Genomic DNA, 25,335 nt, shown 5'->3' on the forward strand with positions numbered 1-25,335 from the left:
ATTATTTTAATAGTGGTAGCGCCTAGGAAACCAATCAGAGACCAGGACCCCATTGCTCTCAGCGTGGAACAAACACAGATAAAAAAGATGGTCCCTCCCTCAAAGAGCTTACAATAGTATCTTAGGTTGGTCTTTTGTTTTGCTACAGAAAATTTGTAATTAAAATGGACACAATTGGGATAAAACTAATTTTAAATGTATCTTTACACTTGAGATTATGAAACAAAGTATTTTTTAAATTTACTGTTCTCCATTTATGTTGCCTGTTTTATTTTTGCTTTTTGCGCATTATAAGGAATAAATATTACCTAGTCAGTTTCACTTCTCTTTATAATCACTTTGTGCTGACTGTTGCTTTCTGATACTTATGCAATGACAGAATATTTTTCTGTTTCACAGAACAATAAGGAAAATTTAAATTTAAAACCAAACCCTATTTTAGCAACATTTTTACAATATCAAGAAAACACGTCTGTTCATATTGCCAACCTTTTCAAACTTGTGCCTATAGTTAGACACCTAAATAAGTGGCCTGATTTTCAGAAGTGCCGAACTCCTGCAGTTCTCATGCTTCGATTTAGGCACCTATATTTTAAAATGTTAATAAAACACATTTTAAATAAAACCTGAATGTGGACACTAAAGCGAATATATTCACAAATATGTTCACTTCCCCCTTCTGATGTCTGCATACAATATCTTATTTAGTTTTACTGGGATATCTAAATGTCATTATAAAACTCAGGCTTCATTTCATGTTAGTTTAAAAGGATGAGTTAGTTTTAATAACAGAATTTTACTATGTATTGGTCAAAGCAGTTAAATCTTTAATCAGTTATTTACATTTTGTAAGGAAACAGTGATGACATTCAAAGTGTCAGTTTTCTGTAGAGCTTCTGTGCACAGATAACATTTATTTTGATTCTACTATTTAGTGTTAACACTTACAGACAATGTAATGCCATTTATTTTATCCATTAGCAGGATGCTTTGATGTGACTTTTTCATTTATTCTACTGTTGTCCAAAACAAGAAAGAAAAATACAAAGCCTCTTTGACAACCACCAGACATGTTCCAAAGTGGTGTGTTTTGTAGATGAAATTAAGTAATTAAAACAATTCTTTTTTCAGTACTCAAGTTATTCAACTTTGCATGAGAAATTCATTGTGCAGTAAATCTAGTGAAGCGATGACAAAGCATTTCATTTAGGGAGAAGGCCTGCCCTAGCGTAATCCAGAATGTACAAGCCTTTGGTCCTCTAGACAATTCCCAGGCTCCATAGTCACAAAAGCAGAGATGGAATCCTAAAATGAAATCTTGCCCACCTAGCTCTGGCCCATGCAGAATCTAGACATAGCATTGTTGCATGAGGCTAGATAATAAAGTGCCTCCTCTGATGTTCCTTCATGGGCATAGGTTTGCCCAGCTGATTGATATCTAGGGAGATAGTACAGGCCACCAATTCTAAGAGCTCACTGAAGGGAGCTGGGTGACACTCTGTCAGAGGAAAGCTAGTCTTATGGTAAAATAATTGGACTGGAATCAGGACTTTGGGGCTCAATTCCTTCCTATGCCGCAGTCTTCCTCTGTGACCTTGTGCAAGTCACTTAAGGCCTGTTCCAAGGCCCATTGAAATCAGTGGAATTTTTCTATTGACATCATTGAGCTTTGGATCGGGCCCTTAAACATTCTGTGTCTCAGTTCCCTATCTGTAAACTGAAGGTAATAGTTCCCTTCTCTCACCCTTTGTCTGGCATGTCTATTTAGATTGTAAGTTGTTCAGGGCAGGGACTGTCTCTTACTGTGTGTTTGCATAGTGTTTAGCACAATGGGGCCCAAATGTTGGTTGGGGTCTCTATACACTACCGTCATACGATAAATACATAATAATAATAAATAACCAAAGAAGGTCATGCTCTGACACTGCTCACAGGGTGCTGGCCAAACAGCCAGATAGGATTTTTTTTTTTCCAGCAAAGTATATAGAAAGAATGTACAGCCAGGAAAGCTGTAACAAAGAACTAAGGCAAGTTGGATTAATTAGGCTCCCCATCAGTTCACATGAGTCTGCTGGATGAGACTCTGCTGAAGATATATTAGAGAAAAATACTTAGTACTTTGCCCTTATCACAGCTCCAGCATAGGAATGTTAAAATTTTCTATACTGCAACTGTTCTGCCTCATACTCTCTTTTCCACAACCATTATTTTAACCTCCTTCTTTGTCAATTCTTAATTCCAAGATTGTTTCCCTTGGTGCCCTGTGATGATGATAATATGTACAGGAGACATCTAGGTGGCAGTCAATTGTTATAATATTCTCCTAAACCAGGGATTGGCAACCTTTGGCTCGCAGCTCGCCAGGGTAAGCACCCTGGTGGGCCAGGCCAGTTTGTTTACCTGCCGTGTCTGCAGGTTCAGCCGATCGCAGCTCCCACTAGCCGCAGTTCGCTGCTCCAGGCCAATAGGGGCGGCGGGAAGCGGTGCAGGCCAAGGGATGTGCTTATTCTGGCGAGCCATGTGCCTACCCCTGTCCTAAACCATTGGCAGAGCTGTTCAGTGGATAAGCAGAGCCTCTTATAGATACAACTGAAAGGAAACTGGCTCCATCAAAACAGGTCTTCCCATCTCGACAGGACAAGCTATAACATCATTCTACATATGGTCATAATCTCACGATGATGCAGATGATATCTCCATAACTAGAATATCCAGTCCCAGCCCAATAATCAGATCCAGAGTGTGATTTTGCGGGGGGAGGAGAGAAGCGTCATACAAATCCATTTAACCAGTTTTGTGTGATCCAAATGTGAAAACAAAATTATTTTTCTGCTGCTAAAAAAAAGCAAAAAAAGTCAGACTATTTTTTAATTTAAATTGCTACTGTAAGAATATGCCTGAGGCTACGCATTTGCATATTCACTATAATGAAGTTTAAAAGTTACATGAATATTATGAGTTTTGTGTGTCCTTGCCTTCCATAAGAACGCATATTTCACACTGTAATCAACGACATTTTTTTGAGTGAGCAAGGGAAGCAGGATCCAGTCTGATGATGGTATTAGAAATTCCCTTGTTATATTAACATCTTTGATCTTGTATTTATTTTTAATAATTAATTAGTAGTTATTTACAACATTCCAGTTGGATGTTTATAAAGAGTTGGTTGCCTATTCTCAAAAAGGTATTTAGCCATTGCATTATGGCCTTTTTTTTTTGGTTCACAAACTATTTGCAAACAAAATTACGTTTTCCACAATTTTTTTTTCTTTTTTAAAGTTATTCAACTAAATTTTAATGTGAAGATATTTCACTCTGGATTTCCTATGAATGGTTTCCTGCAAATATTGCTTTGCATAATCAGTACTCATAATTTAAAACTGAGCTGTTTGGAAAGGACACAGAGGTCACGCAGTATGTTTATTCTGACTGATTTAATGTAACTTTTCAGAATAAGGTTTATGGTGTAAATAGTCACAGTTATGAAGCTGAAATTCACTTTCAATTAATATCGTCACATTCATTTCAAATTTGCTGTTTCTGTGAACATTCCTACTAGCAAACTTATTTGTAAATTTTTTATAGAAAGTGAATACAAAAGGGGAATGAACACAGCTGAAATGATTTATTTAAAAAAAATGAATTTCCCACCAGTATTTGCTATACATTATCCCAATTAATATTCATTTTTAGGTATATTTATTAGTATAGTTCCCTAATATTTTTCTAATATTACTTGATATGAAAGTTAAACATTTGGTAGGAGTTTTTGCAACATAGAAAATCTGTCACAAAATTCCAGGATATTATTTTTGTGCTTCTGAGTTCTTTCAGTCCTATACATATCTTTCTGAAAGTCCATAACAGAATGAGACACTTTAGCTGAGTCGCATGCATATTCAACCTTCTCTAAAAATAGCCCTAAAATATGAATAAAATCAATATAATATTTATATTTATATTTATAATTTAATATTCTTTTAGTCTTAATGTTGATATACAGCAAATGTGATGACGGTAATTAGATTATTCTGGAAGTCTTGCTGTGATATGTGATTTGGGGGCAGTGGCTCAAGATAGCCGCAACTTTCTTGCCTAATGCTGCACTGGCAACTTGCGAGAAGCCCAGGAGCTGCACTTAATTTGCATAAAATGGAAACAACTGCAGTCTGCTGAAGTGTGGTTACACAATGCTGTGTCCTAATCCAAACGCAAGTGCGTGATTATGTGGTGGAGTTTACAGTCTCCAGGGGCCACGTCTCCATATCAACAATAGGGGTAACTAAGAGCTACCTAGACACGTTCCATCAGCCACATTTTGGTCACCTCTTTATTACTGTAGCCTGTTTGCAAATCAAATATTAAAATTAGACATGTCTGAGGAAAGAAAGTGCTCCAAATTAGATCAAATTATTATCTTTTGATCTTGGGCATCTTGCACATAAAACATGCCAATTTGAGGTGTTTCCTTTTCCCCCTCCCCCCCAGATTGGCACCAGAGGATGTGGGAATGGACATCCCCTTTGAGGAGGGTGTACTAAGTCCTGATGCTACAGAGATCAGGCCTGGTAAGAGAAACATTTATTCATTCATTCATTCATTTATGTCTGATTTCCATGACATTTAATTATTCAGTGAGAAGGCTGTTTCTATGCTGATAAGGCATCATTTCAATGTTAGGAAAAAAAGTGTTAAGTTTGCTTTATTTGGTTAATTCTGTACTTCACTTGACAAATGATAATAATTAGCAATGTGCCACATATTTTCCCTGGTCCTCTGTTGTTATCTGTCTGTTAATTATTACAAGAACTAAATGCATTAAGTACTCTGCCTTAAGTATGCTAAATTTGACTTCAGTCTAAATGGGGTAAGTAAGTTCAGGTGTTAAAATACACTAATCCAAAGAAAAGAACTTAAAATATTGCGTAAAATGCGATAGCAGGAAAGAAACCATGGCCAATTTATATTTTCATTAACTGAGAATACCTTAATTTACACCCAGCTATGAGGAACAAGGTTATGTTACATATTTGTAACTACTACTGTAGAGAAATTGACATATAATCAGAAAAAAACGCAGAGCAGCGTATTTGCAAAATAATGCTACGGGAGTGATACCAAACACAAACTACAATAGATACCTAGAGGTGTATTCATTCTTTCTGGAGTCAAAGGTACCTTGGATCAACATTGAAATGAACTGTGTGATCCACATATACTTTCAGAAGCACATCTGAACTTTGCTTTTGACCCATAATTTTGTAATAAGAAAAAAGTGCACCCGTATCTAAATATTACAGAATTTTGGAAAAGATGGGAACCAGATCTGAACTTTCTTGCTCAGGCCTGTCTTCAAAGCAGCTAAATCCCATTTTGAACAATTTAAGAGAAAGTGATTATGAGTAATAATGGTGTTACTATTTGAGTTTGGAACATGGCAATACAAGTCCTTCATCTGTTATTTAAATATAATGATAATTTTTACTAAATTTACAGGGCCAAATTCTGTCCTTGGATGCTTCTATATGTATCTCACTGAGGTCACTGGGACTTCATGTAATGTAGAGCTTCTAGCTACATTTGACATTTCTGAAGACATAATTCTATTTTAGGGTCTTATAAACTTTTTTTTTTTACAATTGATTTTATATATTATATAATTTTAAATGACTGGTTGATAGAAAATCTCTTTGTTAAATGTGTTTGACGTTGTTCAAAAGCATTCAATAGGGCAGTTTTATCTGATACAGATGCTCTTCTCTTTCTTCATATTTATTTAGAGCCACCTAATTCCCTGGATCTTAATGGTTCCCATCCCAGAAGAATAAAGCTCACTGCTCCAAACATCAACCTTTCTTTGGACCGAAGTGAAGGGTCTGTCCTTTCTGATGATAATCTGGATACGCCAGATGAAATTGACATCAATGTAGATGACCTTGACACACCTGATGAAGCAGATTCTTTTGAATACACTGGAAATGGTAATGAACTAGACTGGAAGACATTATCCAGAAATAAAGTAGGCTTTTCCTCATTGCTTTAGATGGGCTTAGGTCTGTCTCTTGTGTGTCAAGGTTTAGGTAGTGTAAGTAAATCTAATACTTCAGACTGGAGGCAAGATTTCCAAATAGTTCCATTTTCCATTTCTGTCTCTTCCCCATGGAAAACAATCAGTGATGTCTACTTCTTTAGGGCCACACGGAGAGCTAGATTAATTGATTAGCTGATTATCCTGGAGGTAAGAACAGCTAGCCATAGAAATGTAGAAATTCAGACTCCTCTCACTCCCCAGCACTACTTTGAGACTTGTCCTGAGAAAAATCCCTCTTTGGTTAGGAGCTTATTTTAGGATTTACCAGTTCTTTGATAGTCAGTACTGGGTTAGGTACAGTTATAGGTATTACTACTTGGGTTTTCAGTATGTTTATATTGCATAACTAGGAAGTACATTGACAGTTTAGAAAATTTGATCCTAAGTCTCTCTTGACATTATTCATTTCCAGATTTCTCCTTCCCAGGTAATATCTTTGTTTCAGATTATTTTTGCTGATATCATAGCTTGCATTTTAGCAAGATGAATCTTATTTTGTTATTTTCTGTCCATCCCCCTAGGTTCCTTTGTGTTCTCTTTGTCCTCATCAGTGTTTGGGATAACAACATTTATGTGTTTCATAGAAGTTCTCTTTACCTCTTCTTCTAGAATCTAGATCATTAATGAAGATATTACATAAAACTCAATCTAACACACTTCCTGGCAATACCTAGTAGACAACTTCCTCAACCAAAAGTTAATGTTTTGTCATAACCCTTTGTGCACCTTCAGCCAGTTTTTATACTGTGGGACTGTTCACATCCAAGTCGGTTTGAAGTAATATTGAGAGAAATTTCATGATATACTGTAGTAAATGGTTTACTAAAATCCTAATTATTCTATCTACTCCTTTTCATTCATTTACTAGTTATTAATTTAGTAATTCTCTTTAAATAATAAAACATTTGAATTTATTGGGCAAGATCAGTTCTTAATAAGCAATGCTTCTTATTGCACGTGGTTCCATTATCCTTTACATGTTTAGTGATTTTTTTCTCTCTCCATATTTGTTTATTGTGTTCCTGGAGACAGAGGCGAGACTTACAAAAGAATTATTGTCAGGATCACGCTTACTTATTTCTTGGGCAATACTCTCTCTAGGTACTTAGTTGGTCCTCATCACTATGTGAGGAGCTGAGATACCAATCATTAATGGATTTTATCCTCTCAACTTCTCTGTGAGTTAGGGAATTATCCCCATTTTACAGAGAAGGAACTGAGAAGTAAAGTGAATTATGTAACTTGCCCAAGATCACACACAGAGTCTGCAGTTGAGCTGGGAATTGAATACACGTCTCCCAAGTCCCCGTGCAGTGCCTTACTAGACAAGACCATCCTTATTACTTTTGGTACAAGCCCACTTTTCCATGCCTTTTTAAAAATAAGGGTCTCATCGTAAAAAAATATGAAAAGCTCAGTGTTCTTAGAGATAAAGGGATAATTTCAGTAAAGGATATTCTGGTATGTGCCAGCAATGGAATGTACAGCACCATTGCAGTTCCAAAAGAGGGTGTCACTGACCGGGAGGGCCCAGGACAGAAGGGGAAGTCTTGATTCAGTGCATTGACTAAGCACCTGTGCTGGCAGGGCTCCTGTCCTGTTGAGCTCCAGGTAGAAATTAAAGCTGTCTTTCCCCTGAGAGATGGTGTCAGTGCAAACACCACCAACCCTCCACAGCAGTTTTCCCCATCTGGTGTGGTGAGCCAAACTACTACCCCATCCTGTATCAATGGATTAATCTAGCCCTAATTATGTTATAGAGTACTGTACATGTTATTAAGATGAAAGCTGATTCGGCATTTAAATTATTACCCATTAGACCCTAATCCAACAATGCATTTAGGACCTTGGAGTCAATGGGACGACTACAAACGTAAGCACATGCTATGCGTTTACTTAACCAAAGCCTTAATTCTGTATATGAAATGCTTCTCCAGCTGGATGTAGTGTCTACAATAGACTGTAGAGTTCTAGTGAATTCAGCATTCTTCCTTGATTAAGTTAAAGCAAGTTAGATTTTGTGTTGCTAGCAAATAAATGGACATCATTGTTTGGAGTCAGTATTTGGACTGCAAGTTTTTATAATAAAATATCAGTTAATATTAATCTCTCTTCCCATTTTAGAAAAAATGCTGCAAAACTATATGCAGTTAATGAAGCATGTGCACCTGTAATCGCAGTCCTGCAAAGAAAAAACACGGTACAATGAAAGTCCTTATGGGACATATTACAGCAGAAAAAAGTCTCCCTGTTACAAAATTTCTGTGAACACCTGGCCAAATCTTGATAGTCATCAGATAAGGAGACAGAGAGTTTTTTGTTCTGCTCATATAGTTCTAGACAGATATTATATCTGAATAAAAGTCAGTTCAGACTTTGACATTTACCAGAACAAATCTACTGTGCATGTTGCATTGATCAGCAGTATTCTGAAAGTCAGCAGTGAAACTTAACATGTTTCACAATGAATGTGTTATGGTTATTTGTGTTACAGTATTGCCTAGAAGCTGCAACCAATTCTTGTGCTCTGATATGCTAGGCACAGCAGTCCCTGCAATGAAGACTATACAGTCTAAATAGACAAGACAAAGTGTTGGATGAAAGAAGTAATATTAGCCCTGTTTCATATATAGGGAGCTAAAGGACACAGAGATGAAAGGACTTTTCCAAGGTCATATAAGCTTGCATATGGCAGAACCAAGTAACTGAACCATGATCAACTGAATCTAATTCTAGTGCCCCAGATACTATTGTCTCTCTCATACTACTTATGTAAAACAATTTATAGCATTGCTTAATTCAACTGTTCTGATGGTGCGAGGGATCTGGTTATTGTGCTAATTCTTTTTTGGTACATAACTGGCCTTATATACAATTTGTGTAAATGAATAATATTTATAATTTGTTTCTATGTGGGGACCACACATTCACAATCAACAACAGAGGACAACTTTTTAATACATTTAAACTAAATTCTTCCTTGCATATAAATGTTCTGTTACCAGAGAGGACATTGTAAATTAAAAGTTCTTGGAATGATCATTTCAACATGCAAGGAACAGTAATGTCAGCTTAAGCTGTTATTGCTAAAGAGGATATCACTGTGTGTACTCAGCCATCCATAAGCATTTCTAATGTCACCTCTGGTTAGAGGAAAGAGCTTGTTATGGGCAGATGTGGAAAGTGATGATGAGCTGACTAGATGGTTGAAATGTAAAAAAAAATTAAAAAAAATTTTAAAAATCCCTGGTTTCTGCAGAGAAGTTTTCAGAATTTGACTATATTGAATACTGCGTGAAAGCTAATTATTTCTGAATATAAGAAAAGGGGCGGGGAGAAATCAGCTGGATGCAAATAGCAGTGATTTCAATGGGAATTGTTCCCATTTACCCCAAGTCTGAATTTGGCCCCATGTTTTTAATGTCACTTTCTAAATCAGACAGTTCATCATTTACTCACTAAATATGAGCCATTTGCCAAGTACCATTAACTTAAAGAGTTAAAGGTGTCCGTTCCTTTTATTTCTTATACCTGGAGGGTTATGTCCTGGATTGGACCTGAAATGTCTATGTGAACTGACAGAACTTTGCTCAAGGAATTTATTCCATTACTCAGATTAGCAAAAAAACAAAAACAAAAAAATAAAAAAAAACAACCAGCTTCAAGTTGATTTAAGTGCTTCATGTACCTCATGTGAAAAAAACTCCTTAAAATCAGAAAACAGACTGGCTGAGTAGGAAGAAAATCTTCCTTGGGGATTCGTGTCTTTACAAAGCTATGTATAGTGAGAAAATAGGGTGTGAATCAAATTATTTTATTTACCTCTGTCATAAACATAGAAAGAAGGGTAGCATAAAAATCCCTCCTTGGCAGCTGTTCAAAATCGCTTTACCTGTAAGGGGTTAAGAAGCGCAAATAACCTAGCTGGCACGTAACCAGAAGGACCAAGAGAAAAGAAGATACTTTCAGATCTGGGGGAAGTGGGGTTGTTTGTGGCTCTCTTTCTTGTTCCCTCTCCGGATGGAGAGAGACCAAGCAACATCTCCTGAAAATATACCTGGAATGATGAATCTAAAATTACAGAAATTGTAAGTAGGCAAGGAAATGCATTAGGTTATCTTTTGTTTTAGCTTGTGAATTTTCCCTATGCTAAAGAGGTAATTTCATTCCTGTTTTGTAACTGTGAAGCTGAGCCAGAAGGGAATCCTTTGTGTTTTAAATCTTTTTATTTACCCTGTAAAGTTACCTTCCATCCTGATTTTGCAGGTGTGATTCTTTTACTTTTTCTTTATAAATAAAGTTCTTCTTATAAGAACCTGATTGATTTTCAGCATCCTAAAGACAAAGGGTTTGGTCTGTGCTCACATAGCTAACCAATTGGTTGGTGTATTATTCTCAAGCCTCCCCAGGAAAGGGGGTGAATGGGGTGTGGGGGGATAGGGACTCCAAATGATTTTTGTGTAAATCACTTGGTGGTGGCAGCAATACCATACAAGGACAAGGAACGGAATTTGTGCCTTGGGGAAGTTTTTAACCTCAACTGGTAGAAATAAGCTTAGGGGGTCTTTCATGTGGGTCCCCACATCTGTACCCCAGGGTTCAGAGTGGGGAGAGGGGAACCCTAACTACCTCTATAGCCAATCACAGTGTCAACAAATTCTGTCTCAAGTACCCAAATCCGAAGAGCAAGACTCCAGATCCTTCTCAATAAAACTGAAGTTTGATCTTGGAAGTTCACGAAGGCACAGAGCCATTATCATTTTGGTACAGCACAAGTGACAGACAAGCCCAGTTTGTGTAAATGATGGTTAATGACAACTCCAGCTCTCTTGTTTTTCATTGCTATCAACTTATCAAGTAAGGGTATGACTGGAGTGGGATCTACTGTCTCTGAGCATCTCTGATACTAGACCTGGATTTTGTATCCTGAAGAACTAGTCATCTTCTTTTTCTGGACCATGAGTTTAAACAAGTAATTTAAACACAGAAATGGGGACTGTTGCAAAAGAGCTTGTATGTAAAATACTAATACATACTTCTTTTCCCCCCATGGTGGTAAGTACCAGAAGTTTCAGCAGTTCATTAATTCAAAAGATTACAGAAATAAATCTGATTTATTCATGAATATTTTTTGAGTAGTAATACAAGAAATACTGGCCTTTTTCTCCTAGAAGGCTAAAGGCCTTGTTTGCACTGGAGAATTTTATAAGAAACTGGGCCTCTTAGCATGCTTGTAAAACACCTTGAAAACAGTGAAGCTAGTCTGATTTACATTAGCTGAGGAGCTGGCCCCTTTAGTCCATACACAGAAGTGCTCCATGCGAGTTATATGTGGGCTAAAGCTCTGCTTTCAGTAGGGCTCAGTATTAGTTCAGTTGGAGCTGTTTCAGCTTGCACTGGTTTGGAACCAGTACAGACATCACTAAACAGTTCAAACTGAAGTGTTTCAGATAATGGTCCCCTTACTGCCCCACAGGACACTTGTGGCCTTTCAAACCCTCAGGCCCAGAAACCACTGCTTCTGGGAAGTTGTGACAAGAACTGCAGGACAAATACCCAGGGGACAATGCTAGCATGCACACCGGGCAAAACTACAGTGGTTCAGTACATGAGTATGCATGGCTATTGTGGACACTGTTTGTATTAAAATAGTGTGTCTTCATCAGCTTAGTTAGGAATGCTGCATTAAACAGAACAGATAGGTCAACATAAACACAAAATATAAATATATTTGGCAATTCAGCCAAACTAATTAGATTCTTGGTTGTTTTTAGTTAGGGTTTAAAATGCTTCCATTTTTTCCCCAAATTTTCTTGCTATCTATATTTAGTCTTTTCACTTAAGACTGAGCTTGCTATTTATGTGTGTCATGCACTGAAAAAAAATTCTCTGCTTCTCTGCCATATCAGTCTTCAGGGCTGTTTCCTCTTTTTCTGAGGAGGAGATGTTTGCTCAGACTGCCTGTTTATTCATGGTGTGTGTTCACAATGCTGAAATGCCCCAGGAAGATTAATAAAAAATGGGTGGAAATGAGGAACAGATTCACTGAAAAATCCTATATTATAGTCAATAGCTAGGGAAAGAAATTAAGTAATTCCAACTACAAATGAAGTTAGTACCATATGCTAATTTTTATGTGGCCAGCCACTAAATCTCACAACCGGGGATATAATTAGACATACATTAGCAGCCATGCTTTTCAATGCAGAATGGATATATGTGTTTTGCTAATTACTTGACATAGACGCAGGAGTATCAGAAACCAACTCTGGTCCCTTGTTACTCGGTTAATCTATTTATTCCTAATTTAGAACTAAATTCTGCAGCATCTTTTGTGACTGTGCAACTCCCAAAATGCAGCAGAAATACAGTGACATCCTTCATGGGCTGGGGAGACTGGGAAACAGAGGGGCTGTGCTGAGGGACTCCAGTGCATCACAAGCCCTGCTCCACAGTTTACATCCAGGAAGAGAGTTTGTAGTTCATCCATCCATGTGTTTATTTGATCTTTTTAGCAGGGGACAAAGATTTCATCCTTAGATGAAAGGGATTACAAGGAGTAAAATTCGCACCCTGAAGATTTTGTTTAATATATTGGAGCAGCCAGCCATGTGGAGTCTGATGTTTTTGGATGTGAAGTAGTACTCTGAATGTTGTTTGGTTTAATCTGATACTTCTCAATTTCAGACCTCTTTGATGTCCACCAAAAAAATAAAAAAAGAGGAGGAACACTTGATAAAAGGGAAAAAGTTGAGAACAATGCAGCCCTATTGTTTTCCTTCTCTGCCCCCTCCCTCAACAAGTACTGGTGTGACCAAGGGCTTAATTTTTCTATTTTAACTTTGTACTTTACATTTTTGGTATAGTTATCACACCAGCAACCCATATCATTGAAGAGCTGCAGTTCAATAGCCACTGCAAGTTGCTGATCAGTGTTACATTCCATTTTGTTACCTGCAGAACATAAAAGCAATTGTGCACTTTGATTATTTACTATTATCATGTTCAAAATGGTGAAAAGAGAGGCAGATCTGACCAAGTGGCTGTTACAGGGTCACATTCTGTTCTTATTTATAGCACTGTAAATCCAGACTAACTCTAATGGCTTTAAAGGGACAGTTGAGTTCACTGAGTTACCACAAATTTGGACCACTCTAATTATGAAGATATTATAGAATTATGTGCTGTTTTGTTTTTTCAGAAGACCAAGCAGCTGTTAGGGATGTTTTCCAAGAAGAGTCTGAATCCATTCCGGAGTATACTGCTGAGGAAGAGCGACAAGACAACAGGTTATGGAGAACAGTAGTGATTGGCGAACAGGAACAGAGGATTGATATGAAAGTCATTGAGCCTTACAAAAAAGTTATTTCTCATGGAGGTAGGGAACTCCTAAAAGCATTTTTACAGTGATGTGAAAAACCATGCTTCATCAGCCAGTGGGAAAACAGTTCATTTTTCAGCCACCCATATAAACAACTCTCGAGGTACGTCTACACTACGGGATAATTCCGATTTTACATAAACCGGTTTTATAAAACAGAATGTATAAAGTCAAGGGCACACGGCCACACTAAACACATTAATTCGGCCGTGTGCGTCCATGGTCCGAGGCTAGCGTTGATTTCCGGAGTGTTGCACTGTGGGTAGCTATTCCATAGCTATCCCATAGTTCCCGCAGTCTACCCGCCCCTTAGAATTCTGGGTTGAGAGCCCAGTGGCTGATGGGGGCAAAAATCATTGTCGCGGGTGGTTCTGGGTAAATGTTGTCAGTCATTTCTTCCTCCCGGAAAGCAACAGCAGACAATCATTTCGCGCCCTTTTTCCCTGGATTGTCCTGGCAGACGCCATAGCATGGCAACCATGGAGCCCGTTCAGCTTTTTATTTTTACAGTCACCGTACGTGTACTGGATGCCACGGACAGGCGATACTCCAGCGCTACACAGCAGCATTCATTTGCTTTTCCATGATAGCAGAGATGGTTACCAGTCGTTCTGTACCGTCTGCTGCCAGGGTAATTTGGGAATGAGATGACGGTTATCTGTCCTTCTGTGCTGTCTGCTGCTATCATGGGTGCCCCTGGCTGAGGTCGGCCGGGGGCGCAAAAGCAAAACTGGGAATGACTCCCCAAGTCAATCCCTCCTTTATGGTTTCTAAAAATAGTCAGTCCTGCCTAGAATTTGGGACAAGTGTACTAGAGAAACAGAGTATCAGAGAGTACAGCTGCTCCGTGTCAGATCCAGCAGAAATGATGAGCTACATGCCTCACGGAGGGTGCCCCTGCAACAACCCTACCCGTTGCTTCCCTCCTCCCCCAACCTTTCTGGGCTACCGTGGCAGTGTCCCCCCCATTTGTGTCATGACGTTATAAGGAATGCAGGAATAAGAAACAGTGACTTGTTAGTAAGATAAAATGAGGGGGAGGCAGCCTCCCCGTGCTATGACAGTCCAGGCAGGACATTAAGCGGTGCCGGGGAGAGGAGCCCAGCATCCCGCTGCTATGATAGTCCAAGCAGGACAGAATCTTTTCTTTACACAGGAAAGGGAGGGGGCTGATGGAGCTCAGCCCCCCGTGGCTATGATGAAGACAGTTACCAGCCATTCTGTACCATTTACTGGGAATGACCAGGAATCATTCCTATTTTTACCCAGGCACCCCTGAGGCCAGCCAGGGGTATTCAGCAGTTATCAAGCATGTACCATCTGCCACCAGGAAGGGGAGAGGAGTGGATACTGCTCTTCACTGCTGCAGCATCGCTTCTACCAGCAGCATTCAGTAGACATAGGGTGACATTGAAAAAAGTCAACAAACGATTTCTTTCCCTTTTCTTTCACGTGGGGGGGGGTGAGGGAGTAAATTGACGAGCTTTTCCCTGAACCACGCCGGATAATGTGTTTGACCCTACAGGCATTGGGAGCTCAGCCAAGAATGCAAATACTTTTCGGAGACTGTGCACTGTGGGATAGCTGGAGTCCTCAGTACCCCCTCCCTCCCTCCATGAGCATCCGTTTGAGTCTCTGGCTTCCCGTTACGCTTGTCACGCAGCACTGTGTAGCCTGTAGATTTTTTTTTCAAACGCTTTGGCATTTTGTCTTCTGTAACGGAGCTCTGATAGAACAGATTTGTTTCCCCATACAGCGATCAGATTCAGTATCTCCCGTACGGTCCATGCTGGAGCTCTTTTTGGATTTGGGACTGCATTGCCACCCGTGCTGATCAGAGCTCCACGCTGGGCAAACAGGAAATAAAAATGAAAATTTCGCCGGGCTTTTCCTGTTTACCTGGTCACTGCATCCGAGCTGAGATTGCTGTCCAGAGTGGTCACAGTGGTGCACTGTGGGATACCGCCCAGAGGCCAATACTGTCGATTTACGGCCACACTAACCCTAATATGGTAATACCGATATGGTAATACCGATTTTAGTGCTACTCCTCTCGTTGGGGAGAAGTACAGAAACCGATATAAAGAGCCCTTTATATCGATATAAAGGGCCTCGTAGTGTGGACGGGTACAGCATTAAATTGGTTTAACGCTGCTAAAATCGGTTTAAATGCATAGTGTAGACCAGGCCTCAGACTCTCACATTACAGTAAATACTAGGGGGCCAGATTCATGCCTGGGCTGTTGCTGAAGACCCAGGTGCAGAGCCCCATTTGCCAAAAGTCCACTGTGATGGCAAAAAAGCAGCTGCAAACGCCTGTCCATCAGAGGGCCAGTGGGCCACTAGCTTATACCCAAAATTGAGTGATATTGTCAGCAAGGGGACATGCCCTGACTCAGCACATTTCCTGAGCAGCTGGGATCTTATAGTGCCCCCAGTGAAACTGAAAGCCACTCATCTGTGGCAGAAACCGCATAAGAGAATAATTGTATAGAAATATTCACCCTACAGGGAGGGTAATTGGTCTTTCTGGAGATACAGGGAGATCAGCTGGTTCAAGGAGCTATCATTTTCATGTTTCTGTTCCATGGGTGAATTTAACCTGCAGCGTTTGGAAGTTCACTTGGGAAGACTAGATTACCTCCAACCATGGGGTATGGGTTACATCCCTCAGCAGTATTCCTTGCTGTGCTGAATTATTTCTGGGAGAGGTAATGGGCCTGATTCTGTTCTAACTTACATGGGGCAAATCAGAAGTAACTCCAATGAAGTAAATTGACTTCATCCAGTGTAAAACTGGTGTAAAGGGAGATCTACCTAAGTCAGGCCTAATGTTTGATTCAACCTGGCAAAGGTAGAAATGAGATGATCATAGAATCATAGGACTGGAAGGGACCTCAAGAGATCATCTAGTCCAGTCCCCTGCACTCATGGAAGGACTAAGTATTATCTAGACCATTCCTGATAGACAAACATCTAACTGTTCTTAAAAATCTCCAATGATAGATACTTTAAATACCTGAGCATCTCAAACAATAGCAAATATACTAATATAGATGCCTTATTAGCAACATGATACTCATAGCATAAAATTCCCTTTCAGTAAAGAGTGAATGCTTTGGTTTTTCTATAGCCAGCTGACTGAAAAATCTACTCTGTAGGCTATAGATATAATAGTTTTTGCCTCATGAAGTATGCTGTTCTGTGATTCATTAAACTACTTTTATTCTGTGCATGACTGACTGCAACCATTTTCCAAAGCAAGGGTGTACAGTTCCAAGTAGGACATGCGGTTAAAGGAAAAACTGCCCATAATGTATGCAGTGCTTCCCTGGGGCTTCAGCATATGTGCCCTTGATTAACCTGGAACATTGCTAAAGTTATTTTCATGAGCATCAATCAGCCTTTCACCAGCAATCTGAGCAAATATTTTATTCTATGTTCCTCGCATACTTGGTAATTATTAGACAATCCATCAAATATAAACAGGAAAGTGACCCCATTTAAGCTGTGTACTTGTAGTATTGGAGAGGCAAAGTGGATGAGATAATATCTTATTGGATCAACTTCTGTTGGTGAGAGAGACAAGCTATCAAGCCATACAGACTCTACTTCGGTCAGGTCTTCCTCAATCTTTCTGGTCACTAACAACCTAAAAGCACCACCAGTGTTGATACAGTAGCTCAGCCCACCCCAAGTTATTTACCCCATTGGACTTGTTACCATAGAAACTTAAAATAAGAAAATTAAAAATAAATAAAAATGTCTTTCCATTGACATATCAGGTTCATGATCCCTTTGGATACACTGTGCATATGAGAAGATTAATGGGAGTGCTGTTTATTAACTTTGAATGGCTGTTAACACAGTATAACCACTGAGATCTTATGAGTTTTTCCACTGTTGCAGTGTTGCTCACTAGCTGTTATTGAAATTTAAGCTATCATTTCCACTACATTTTCAGGGCCAGATCCTTAGCTAGTATAAAGCAGTATAGCTCCCTTGAAGTTAATAGAGTTACAGAGGTACATCAAATACTCATAGATACATAGACTTAAAGGTCAAAAGGCGCCATCATGATCATCCAGTGTGACCTCCTGCAGACCTGTGTTAAAACCTGCGGAGACTCACATCACCGAGTGCACAAAAGGATTACTTATAAGCTAATAAAAACATTTTAACAGCCAGAAAAAAACAGTTTTCAACCATAACTACACAATTAAAGACCCTGGAGGTATTTCATAAATGGACAGTATCATTAAAGAAGAAAAACAAAGAATTGCAACATTGCTAGTGGTGTTTATTTATGTTTTAATGTATGTGCCGAATAAACACTCTAGATGCATATACTATGAAAACATTTACACAACTTTCCAGATTCGTGCCCTTACATATGCATTTACAATGGTTTCTGTTCAAATGAAAATGAGGCCGTGATATGACTGTCATGTGATTTCAGTGGAAGCAGGAACTGGCTCTTTGTCACACAATATTACTGTTAAAGTTACTTCTGTGCTGAACTCCGCATTATCCTCTGATGGGTTTGTAAACATGGACAGTTTTCCCATTGGGGACCAGACCACTCAATTCAGTTTATGTATGTTAGGATTTAAATTCAGTTCTCCAGGAGTGAAAGCCAAGTGGTCTAACCCATTCCCTACCATTTAGGTGCTCTGGGTCTGATTCTTCATGGCATTACACCAGGTTTACATGAATGTAACACAGATGATGACTTAACTTGAATGAAAAAAGATTAGTATTGTGCAGCTCTATAACAAGTGTGAATTGTCTCATACCTGTTTGACACATGCTTTCATGCAAAACAGGATGAACAATATAGTTGAAAGAGCCAGTTAAATTAGGTGACACTAGCTGAATCTGGCAAGCTGCCAGAAGTAGAAATGAAGCTGTCTGCTGTGACAGTAGTTTACAATAATGAGAATTGGCCTTGCCTCACCTCTAGCACTCATTTTAGAAGTGGTGACCATTTTCTTCAGATAATAACTCGTTAAACTGACCCCTTATTTTGCTTCTGCAGTCTTCCATCTTTCCAGGCTGTTGTGTGCTAAGAGATAGTGAGCAGCTGGTCATTGACATGGCTGATGTGTTATCAGCAATATGTGCAGGACATGTTCACCCACAACAGCAAGCTGTGTGCTATTTGGTGAATTTTTTTCTGGCATCTTCTTATTCTTCAGACAGAAAAGTGTGGCAGATGTTCTCATTCCCATGCAAAGTTTTGTAAAGAACCACACAAATCTCAGCTGGAAACCTTTACTAAGTCTTCTAGCCCATCTCTTTGAATCTGCATGATTTGCTTTCAAAATACTGCAACTAGAATTTAATTCTCATAAAGGAAGCATAAGAATCAGCAATACTCACCGACACTACATTGACCAACTTAGAAACATTGAGTGAAATCCTGAGCCCGCTGAAGTCAATGAGATTACAACCTTTATTTATCAAGAGTCAGATCCTTCCTTCCCCGGGCTGTGGATGTGGAAATGATGCAATTTCATTGTATATGCATGGGGCAGGATTTTGGAGAGCCTGAGCAATTGGTATGGCATTACTACAAAGTCCACCTCCATCAGAGTCCTTTGTATAGATATTCAGGAGCAGGAGTGGGGCTGGTAGAGCCTGTCTGCTTAGATAGCAAAGAAAGATGCTTGAGAAATAAATTAACTAGAGTTTAGCTAGATCCACCACTATATTGATTCACTGGCCATACTCCTGAGAGGGATGGTGGTGTTCAGAATCTGAGTGGTGGCCAGACTGTGAGTGAGGAGGAATGGATAGTAGGTATAGCTTTACAGCCTAGGGAGGAGGTTTCCTTCCACACCAGCCCCTGGGGAAATACCTCAGTGATCAGTCTGGTTGCTTCCGCTGAACTGTGGGCAAGGAATTTGTGCCAACTCTTGTTAGCGTCTTCTGGTGAAGGATTAAAAAGCACCACTGTCGTGCATGAACATTGCTTGTCAATAAGAGAGCATAAAAATAGTGTGTTAGTTTGATCTGTGGAATCTTTTTTTCCAGGTGGTTAGGTGCATATTATCTTTTTGGGTTAATGTGAAACTGCAAGATAAGGCCCTTGTCAGTATAAAATACTGGACACAGCTGCCACTGTGTCCTGGTAATGCCAAGTTCCTGGGCCAACTGAAAGGATTGGCTCTTGATTTCACTGCGTTAGTTGTATAGGGAATCCCTGGAGATTTCGTAATTTACATAAGCAAGGAAATCCCATCCCAACTTTCAAAGAAGAGGTGAAAAATACTGCCTTACTCTTGAATATATGGACTTAATATAGCCCATTATTTAAGACAGCTAATATAGCTCATGTTATTGGTTAGCTGAAGGCTTTGTTGTCTCTTTCACCAACAGAAACTGGTCCAAGAGAAGATATTATCTCACCCACCTTGTCTCAGTTGAAGGCTGTATCAGCTGCTGCTCTCCCTTTTGAGATTGGTACTTAAGTCTGAAAAAAAGGAAGAATGAAGCAGGGGCGTTCAATGTCCTCCTCTAATTCCTGTTTAGAAAACTGGGTTATTCCTTCATGTGAAGGCCTCTGAGTATGAAGCTCTTACAAACATAAAGTCAGCTGTCCTTTTTTCTCCCGCTTGCTCCAAGTTCAGGAAAAAGCACATTTAATTGTTGGTTTGAAATAATGCAAGCTGCTGTGTGACTTTGAAAACTTCTCTGTGATTAACATTGTTAATTGGATAATTGCAAATGTAATTATATGCTAATTCTTCCAATCGTCTTATTCAGATCAATTATATTTTATCAAATATGACATGTTTCAATTGTAAAAACTGAACTCCTTCTGCAGACTACTTTCCAAAGTGAGGAATTGAAGCAATATGGTTCAATGGATAAACCGTGGCACTAAGAGACAGAAGACTGACTCAGGTCACAGACTTGATGTGAACCTTTTTCTTCTCAGTCACTGATCTTCTCTCTGTATCAGTGTGCCCATTTGTAACGTCAGGATAATTATATTTTCTGTCCTTTATAAAACATTTGAATTTGAGGTGGTGTATGCATGTGTGACCAGCCCTTCCACCATCTCGGTTGTTCAGCACTTGGGCACACACCTTTCTGGAAGAGGACACCTTTTCCCATGCCCATTTAACTGAAACTGGGTGGGAATTAATCTCCAGAAATCCTTTTGCCTCCTGTTCTTTAGATGTTGAAAACTTTGCTCCCTTGAGGAGTGGTCTACTTGAAATACCCACCCAGCAGCAGATTTTCTTAAAACGAGATTGAAAACAGAGAGAAAAGGGAATTAACACACAAGGAACAGTTTGACTGATACAGCTATCTCTCGCTTACCTTCTTACTAGCTAAATTATGAAAGGCATTTTCATCTTAGTTCTAGAGACAAAAGAATGCTCTTACTCTTACATGTCTAAAAACCTAGTCCTCTCTGATCTTCCTTGATCAGCCTGTCAGCTGCTCTTCCTGCACAGAGAGAATTCCTCTTTTGCTCCTACACCCAACCTGTTTATCAGGTGTTCATTACTAGATTCAGGAGGGTCTCCTCTACATTTCCATAGGAATGGTTTTGCATGACTCCTGTCCAGGGAAAAGTTCAGTCAGGGTTGTCTTTACCAGGATCGTCTTCTAACCACCTCTCTCCCACAACTAAATTTCTCTCAGCTTTCTCATTGCCAGGCTGATATGTCAAACGCTCTGGTGATTTCCATTTCTTTAGATTAACTACAGCAATCAGTGTTTGTCCTGAGCTAGTGTTCCCTTTTATGGGAGCCAACTCAGGGCTGGTCCACACTACGGGGGAGGAAATCGGTCTTAGATACGCAACTTCAGCTACGTGAATAACGTAGCTGAAGTCAAATATCTAAGATCGGATTACTCACCCGTCCACACCGCGCGGGATCGATGTTCGCGGCTCTCCCTGTCAATTCCGGAACTCCGTTGGGGTTGATGGAGTTCCAGAATCGATATAAGCGCGCTCGGGGATCGATATATCGCGTCTAGATGAGACGCGATATATCGATCCCCGAGCAATCGATATTGGCGGGTAGTCTGGACGTAGCCTCATGCATGCTCCCCTTGTGAATATACCAAGTCTCCATCTCTGCTGGCGGCAGAGGTAGCTGGGATTTAAAAAAACTGGACTTAAAAAAAAAGGGGGGGGGATTTACTTGATCTCCATTAGGCTTAAAAATTTAGATTAAAAAAATCACCATATTCCAGGCCTATCATAATTATTTTCTTTTTAAGATGATCTTGTTAAGAGCCCTTTACTGAGAGACAAATGCCTTTTTGTTTGTTCCACAGGATACTATGGTGATGGTCTAAATGCCATCATTGTGTTTGCTGCATGTTTCCTGCCAGACAGCAGTCGAGCTGATTACAACTATGTCATGGAAAATCTTTTCCTGTGAGTGATATGTGTGAACAATATGACAGTCTTTTGTGTTAATATGTATAATTACGTACTGAGCGAACCTGTCTTTAATTAAGAGATAATTCAGGATATTAAAGGGGGTGACTTGAATACTATGGGAAAAAACTGCCTTAGGTAGAATGCTCAGTGAAGCACTCCTTGGCTCTAAAATCCTTAAACCACTTCACCAGTGAGTGCCAGTCCTACTTGTAGGGGAGAGCAGCCTTCCCTGCCTTTAACCCTCAGTTCATTTTTCACATATTATTTGTTGTATTGCGTAGCACCTAGGAGTCCCAGTCTTGGGCCAGGGCCTAGTTGTCCTAGGTGCTGCATAAACACAGAACAAAAAGACTGTTACACAGGAGCACCATTTCAGATGGGGGGAGGAGGGGCAACTTTAATCATGATTCCAAGGTTTACTTAGAAACCTGGAAACTCTAGGTTTTTTGCAAATAGAAGTGGGGGGCTCAACCAAAAATTATAATTCAAGGAGAGAGTGCCTCAGCTGAAAAAGTTTGAAAACCGCTCAGGGTGAAGGCAGGCGATATCTAGGGGCTGTGTACTGGGAGGAGAGAACCGCTCAGGGTGCAGGGACACAGGTAGCTAGGGGAATGCAGGCAGGAGTGGAGCTCCAGGTACAGGGAGTGGCTATATCCAAAGTGCTGCTGCTGCTGTTGCTGGGCCAGCTGTGTACTCAGTCTCTAGTTGGCACAGTGGGGGCAGATCCACGGGGCAGGAGCTGGAGTGAGGGGCATGCTCTGCCCACCTAGGTGCGCAATGGACAGGAGAAGGGGAACTCCGCAACATCATCCTGTGGCCAGCTCTGCACAGCAGAGCAGGAGGCAGGCTCTCAGTCCCAAGTGGCATGGCCAGTGAGAGCTCCGTGGTGGGGAGGTGGGGGCAGTGCGACAGCTGCAGACTGCAGTGGAGCAGGCAGAGGGGGAAGGAGGGGCAGCATCTTCCCTCCCACTGCAAACTTCACCCAAATGTGGTACAAAACTCAGAGGAGGGGGCGGGTACTCCCCTCCCCCACCTTCCCTAAATGGCACCCCTGCAGTCTCTGCCCCGAAGAGTTTAGGACATTTCCCGACTCCAGCTGCTTCTGTGTCAGTCACTACGAATGGCAATTGCCAGTGAGGAAGGACATACGAATTTGAACGAGTGAACCCAACTTTGTTTTAATTTTTAACAACAAAAGTAACTCCTAATGGCAACTTGTTCTGGCAGCAAATAGATGGAGAAGACAATGGCTGCCCTGAGCCGTCTCCAGCCTGTCTCTCTTTGCTGCTGAAATCCTAATCTGCCTGACCCTCCAAGGCCCACAAGCCTGTTTAAAATGAAAGTCATAAAATCATAGGACTGGAAGGGACTTCGAAAGGTCCTCTAGTCCAGCCTCCTGCACTCATGGCAAGACTAAGTATTATCTAGTCCTGGTAAGTATGCACAATTCAAATGCTAACTAAAGCCTGGCCTTGCACAGGCTGCTGCATAAGGAAATGGTGAACCTGACCATTAGAGCACAACTCCCTGTAGTTCCATCCCCTGGATCCCCAACAGGGGCTTCATGCCTAATTCATAAGAAAGATTGTCTCAGCTCTGGATAAAATATGGCCCATACAGACATAGAATATCAGGGTTGTAAGGAACCTCAGAAGGTCATCTAGTTCAACTCCCTGCTCAAAGCAGGACCAATCCCCTGACAGATTTTTGCCCCAGATCCCTAAATGGCCCCCTTCAAGGATTAAACTCACAACCCTGGGTTTAATAGACCAATGCTCAAACCACTGAGCTATCCCTCCCCTTAATGGTGGATCATATTTGAAGCATACCCTAATAAGGTAAGCAAAACTCAATACAGCAAAAAGAAACCCTGCAACCATAGGTGCTGGAATTAGGGGTGCTGCCACACCCACTGGCTTGAAGTGGTTTCCATTATATACAGTATTTACCATTTGGTTTAGTGCTTCTCAACACCCCCACTATACAAATTGTTCCAGCACCCCTGCCTGCAACAACACCATAAACAGAAAAACAACAGCAATTGATTTCCTCCCTGTTCAGATCATTACTACTATTCTTCTGAAAGCAGATGCTGCATCTAAATCCTACCTATCATCACCAGCAATCAGAGTAGCATCCTCAAGATATAGGGGGGGGGGGGGAGGAATACCACAATAGTCCTAAACCTGGCAAAAAACAAGAGAGCATAATTATGACTCAGACTGAACAATTATTCTGTGACTTAATTGAACTCATCAATTTTTAAGTAAAGTTGTGTCTAATCAGGATTGTCTCTTATAGAGGAGGAATCTTTAAGAGTTAAGAGCCAGATTCTTCTCTCAGTTATGCTACAATAAGTACAAAGTAATTTCATTGTCTTCAGGACTTAAAGATTTCCCCACTGAAGGCTAGCAGCAGGGTCACCCCCCCTCCTTTTTTTTTTACTCCATTGTCTTCCCTGGGATTACTTCGGATTTGTATCAGTGTAAATGAGAGCAGAATTTGGACCTGTGTCTTCAACTTGTCTTGCAACTGGCAGACTCCTGTTTCTTTTATACACAGAGGTGCAGGGTAGTGAAACTAAGGAGGAAGTATATGGCCACCCATTTATTTTGTTTGTGGGGCAGAAGGGGGATATGCATTGAACTAAAGAGATGTCAGTATACCGATCCCTAGTACATCAGGCTATGAATATATGTGCATAAATTCTTCCTAGTTAATCATATGAGGAATCTCGAGGAGTCCTGCGCTCCCTCATTTTATTTTCTAGCCTTGGCCTTAAGCAAAGTACCCACAACTGCAATGCTGTATTCCCCAGATGTCAGCTTCATATCAGTGATTTTTCAACCTATGACCAGCAATTGTGCATTTAGTTGTTTACATATTTTACCTACTGCGTTTACGATGCCCTGTGGGTCATCAAAGCTTTCTGTCATCAATTTGTTACCTTGAATAATCCTTTTGGATAGTGAGAGTCTGGGCTGACATCCAAACCCCAGGAGACAGCAGCTGCTGATGCCCATCCCTGGGATGTTGCAGACCGAGGCCATGGCTACACTAGAGAGTTGCAGCGCTGGTGAGGGGGTTACAGCGCTGCAACTTAGGATGTGGCCACACTTGCAAAGCACGGCCAGCGCTGCAACTCCCTGGTTGGAGCGCTGGCTGTACACCCGGTCGAGCCTCGGATGTAGCGATTCCAGCGCTGGTGATCCAGCGCTGGTCAGCAAGTGTGGACCCCACCAGTGCTTTTATTGACCTCCGGGATATAAGGAGGTATCCCAGAATTCCTGTCCACAACAAACCGGAAGAAAGGGAGAGCTCGGAGTTCAGCCAAACTGCTTATTTAAAAAACAAACACAGCTCCTGTTTGCTGAGCGAGCGGAGGCAGGCAGGGGAATTACTTTGGAATGTTCACAGCTGTTTGCTTGAAGAGAGAAACAGCACGCCCACACG

General features: G+C 40.5%; 1 protein-coding gene across 5 annotated transcripts in view; it reads left to right on the forward strand.

Annotated features, from left to right (window-relative positions):
- The window catches only part of PRUNE2 (prune homolog 2 with BCH domain), a 154,076-nt gene that overhangs the window by 111,842 nt on the left and 16,899 nt on the right, over window positions 1-25,335 (forward strand). For all 5 annotated transcript variants that reach the window (XM_030567417.1, XM_030567418.1, XM_030567420.1 and 2 more), the window contains 4 exons: window positions 4,489-4,568; window positions 5,781-5,981; window positions 13,293-13,469; window positions 21,774-21,876. In XM_030567417.1, coding sequence (XP_030423277.1) covers window positions 4,489-4,568; window positions 5,781-5,981; window positions 13,293-13,469; window positions 21,774-21,876 — 561 coding nt within the window. The remainder of the gene's footprint in view (window positions 1-4,488; window positions 4,569-5,780; window positions 5,982-13,292; window positions 13,470-21,773; window positions 21,877-25,335) is intronic.

This window comes from Gopherus evgoodei, chromosome 6, assembly GCF_007399415.2.
Source record: "Gopherus evgoodei ecotype Sinaloan lineage chromosome 6, rGopEvg1_v1.p, whole genome shotgun sequence".
In the NCBI taxonomy this organism is placed as follows: Eukaryota; Metazoa; Chordata; order Testudines; family Testudinidae; genus Gopherus; species Gopherus evgoodei.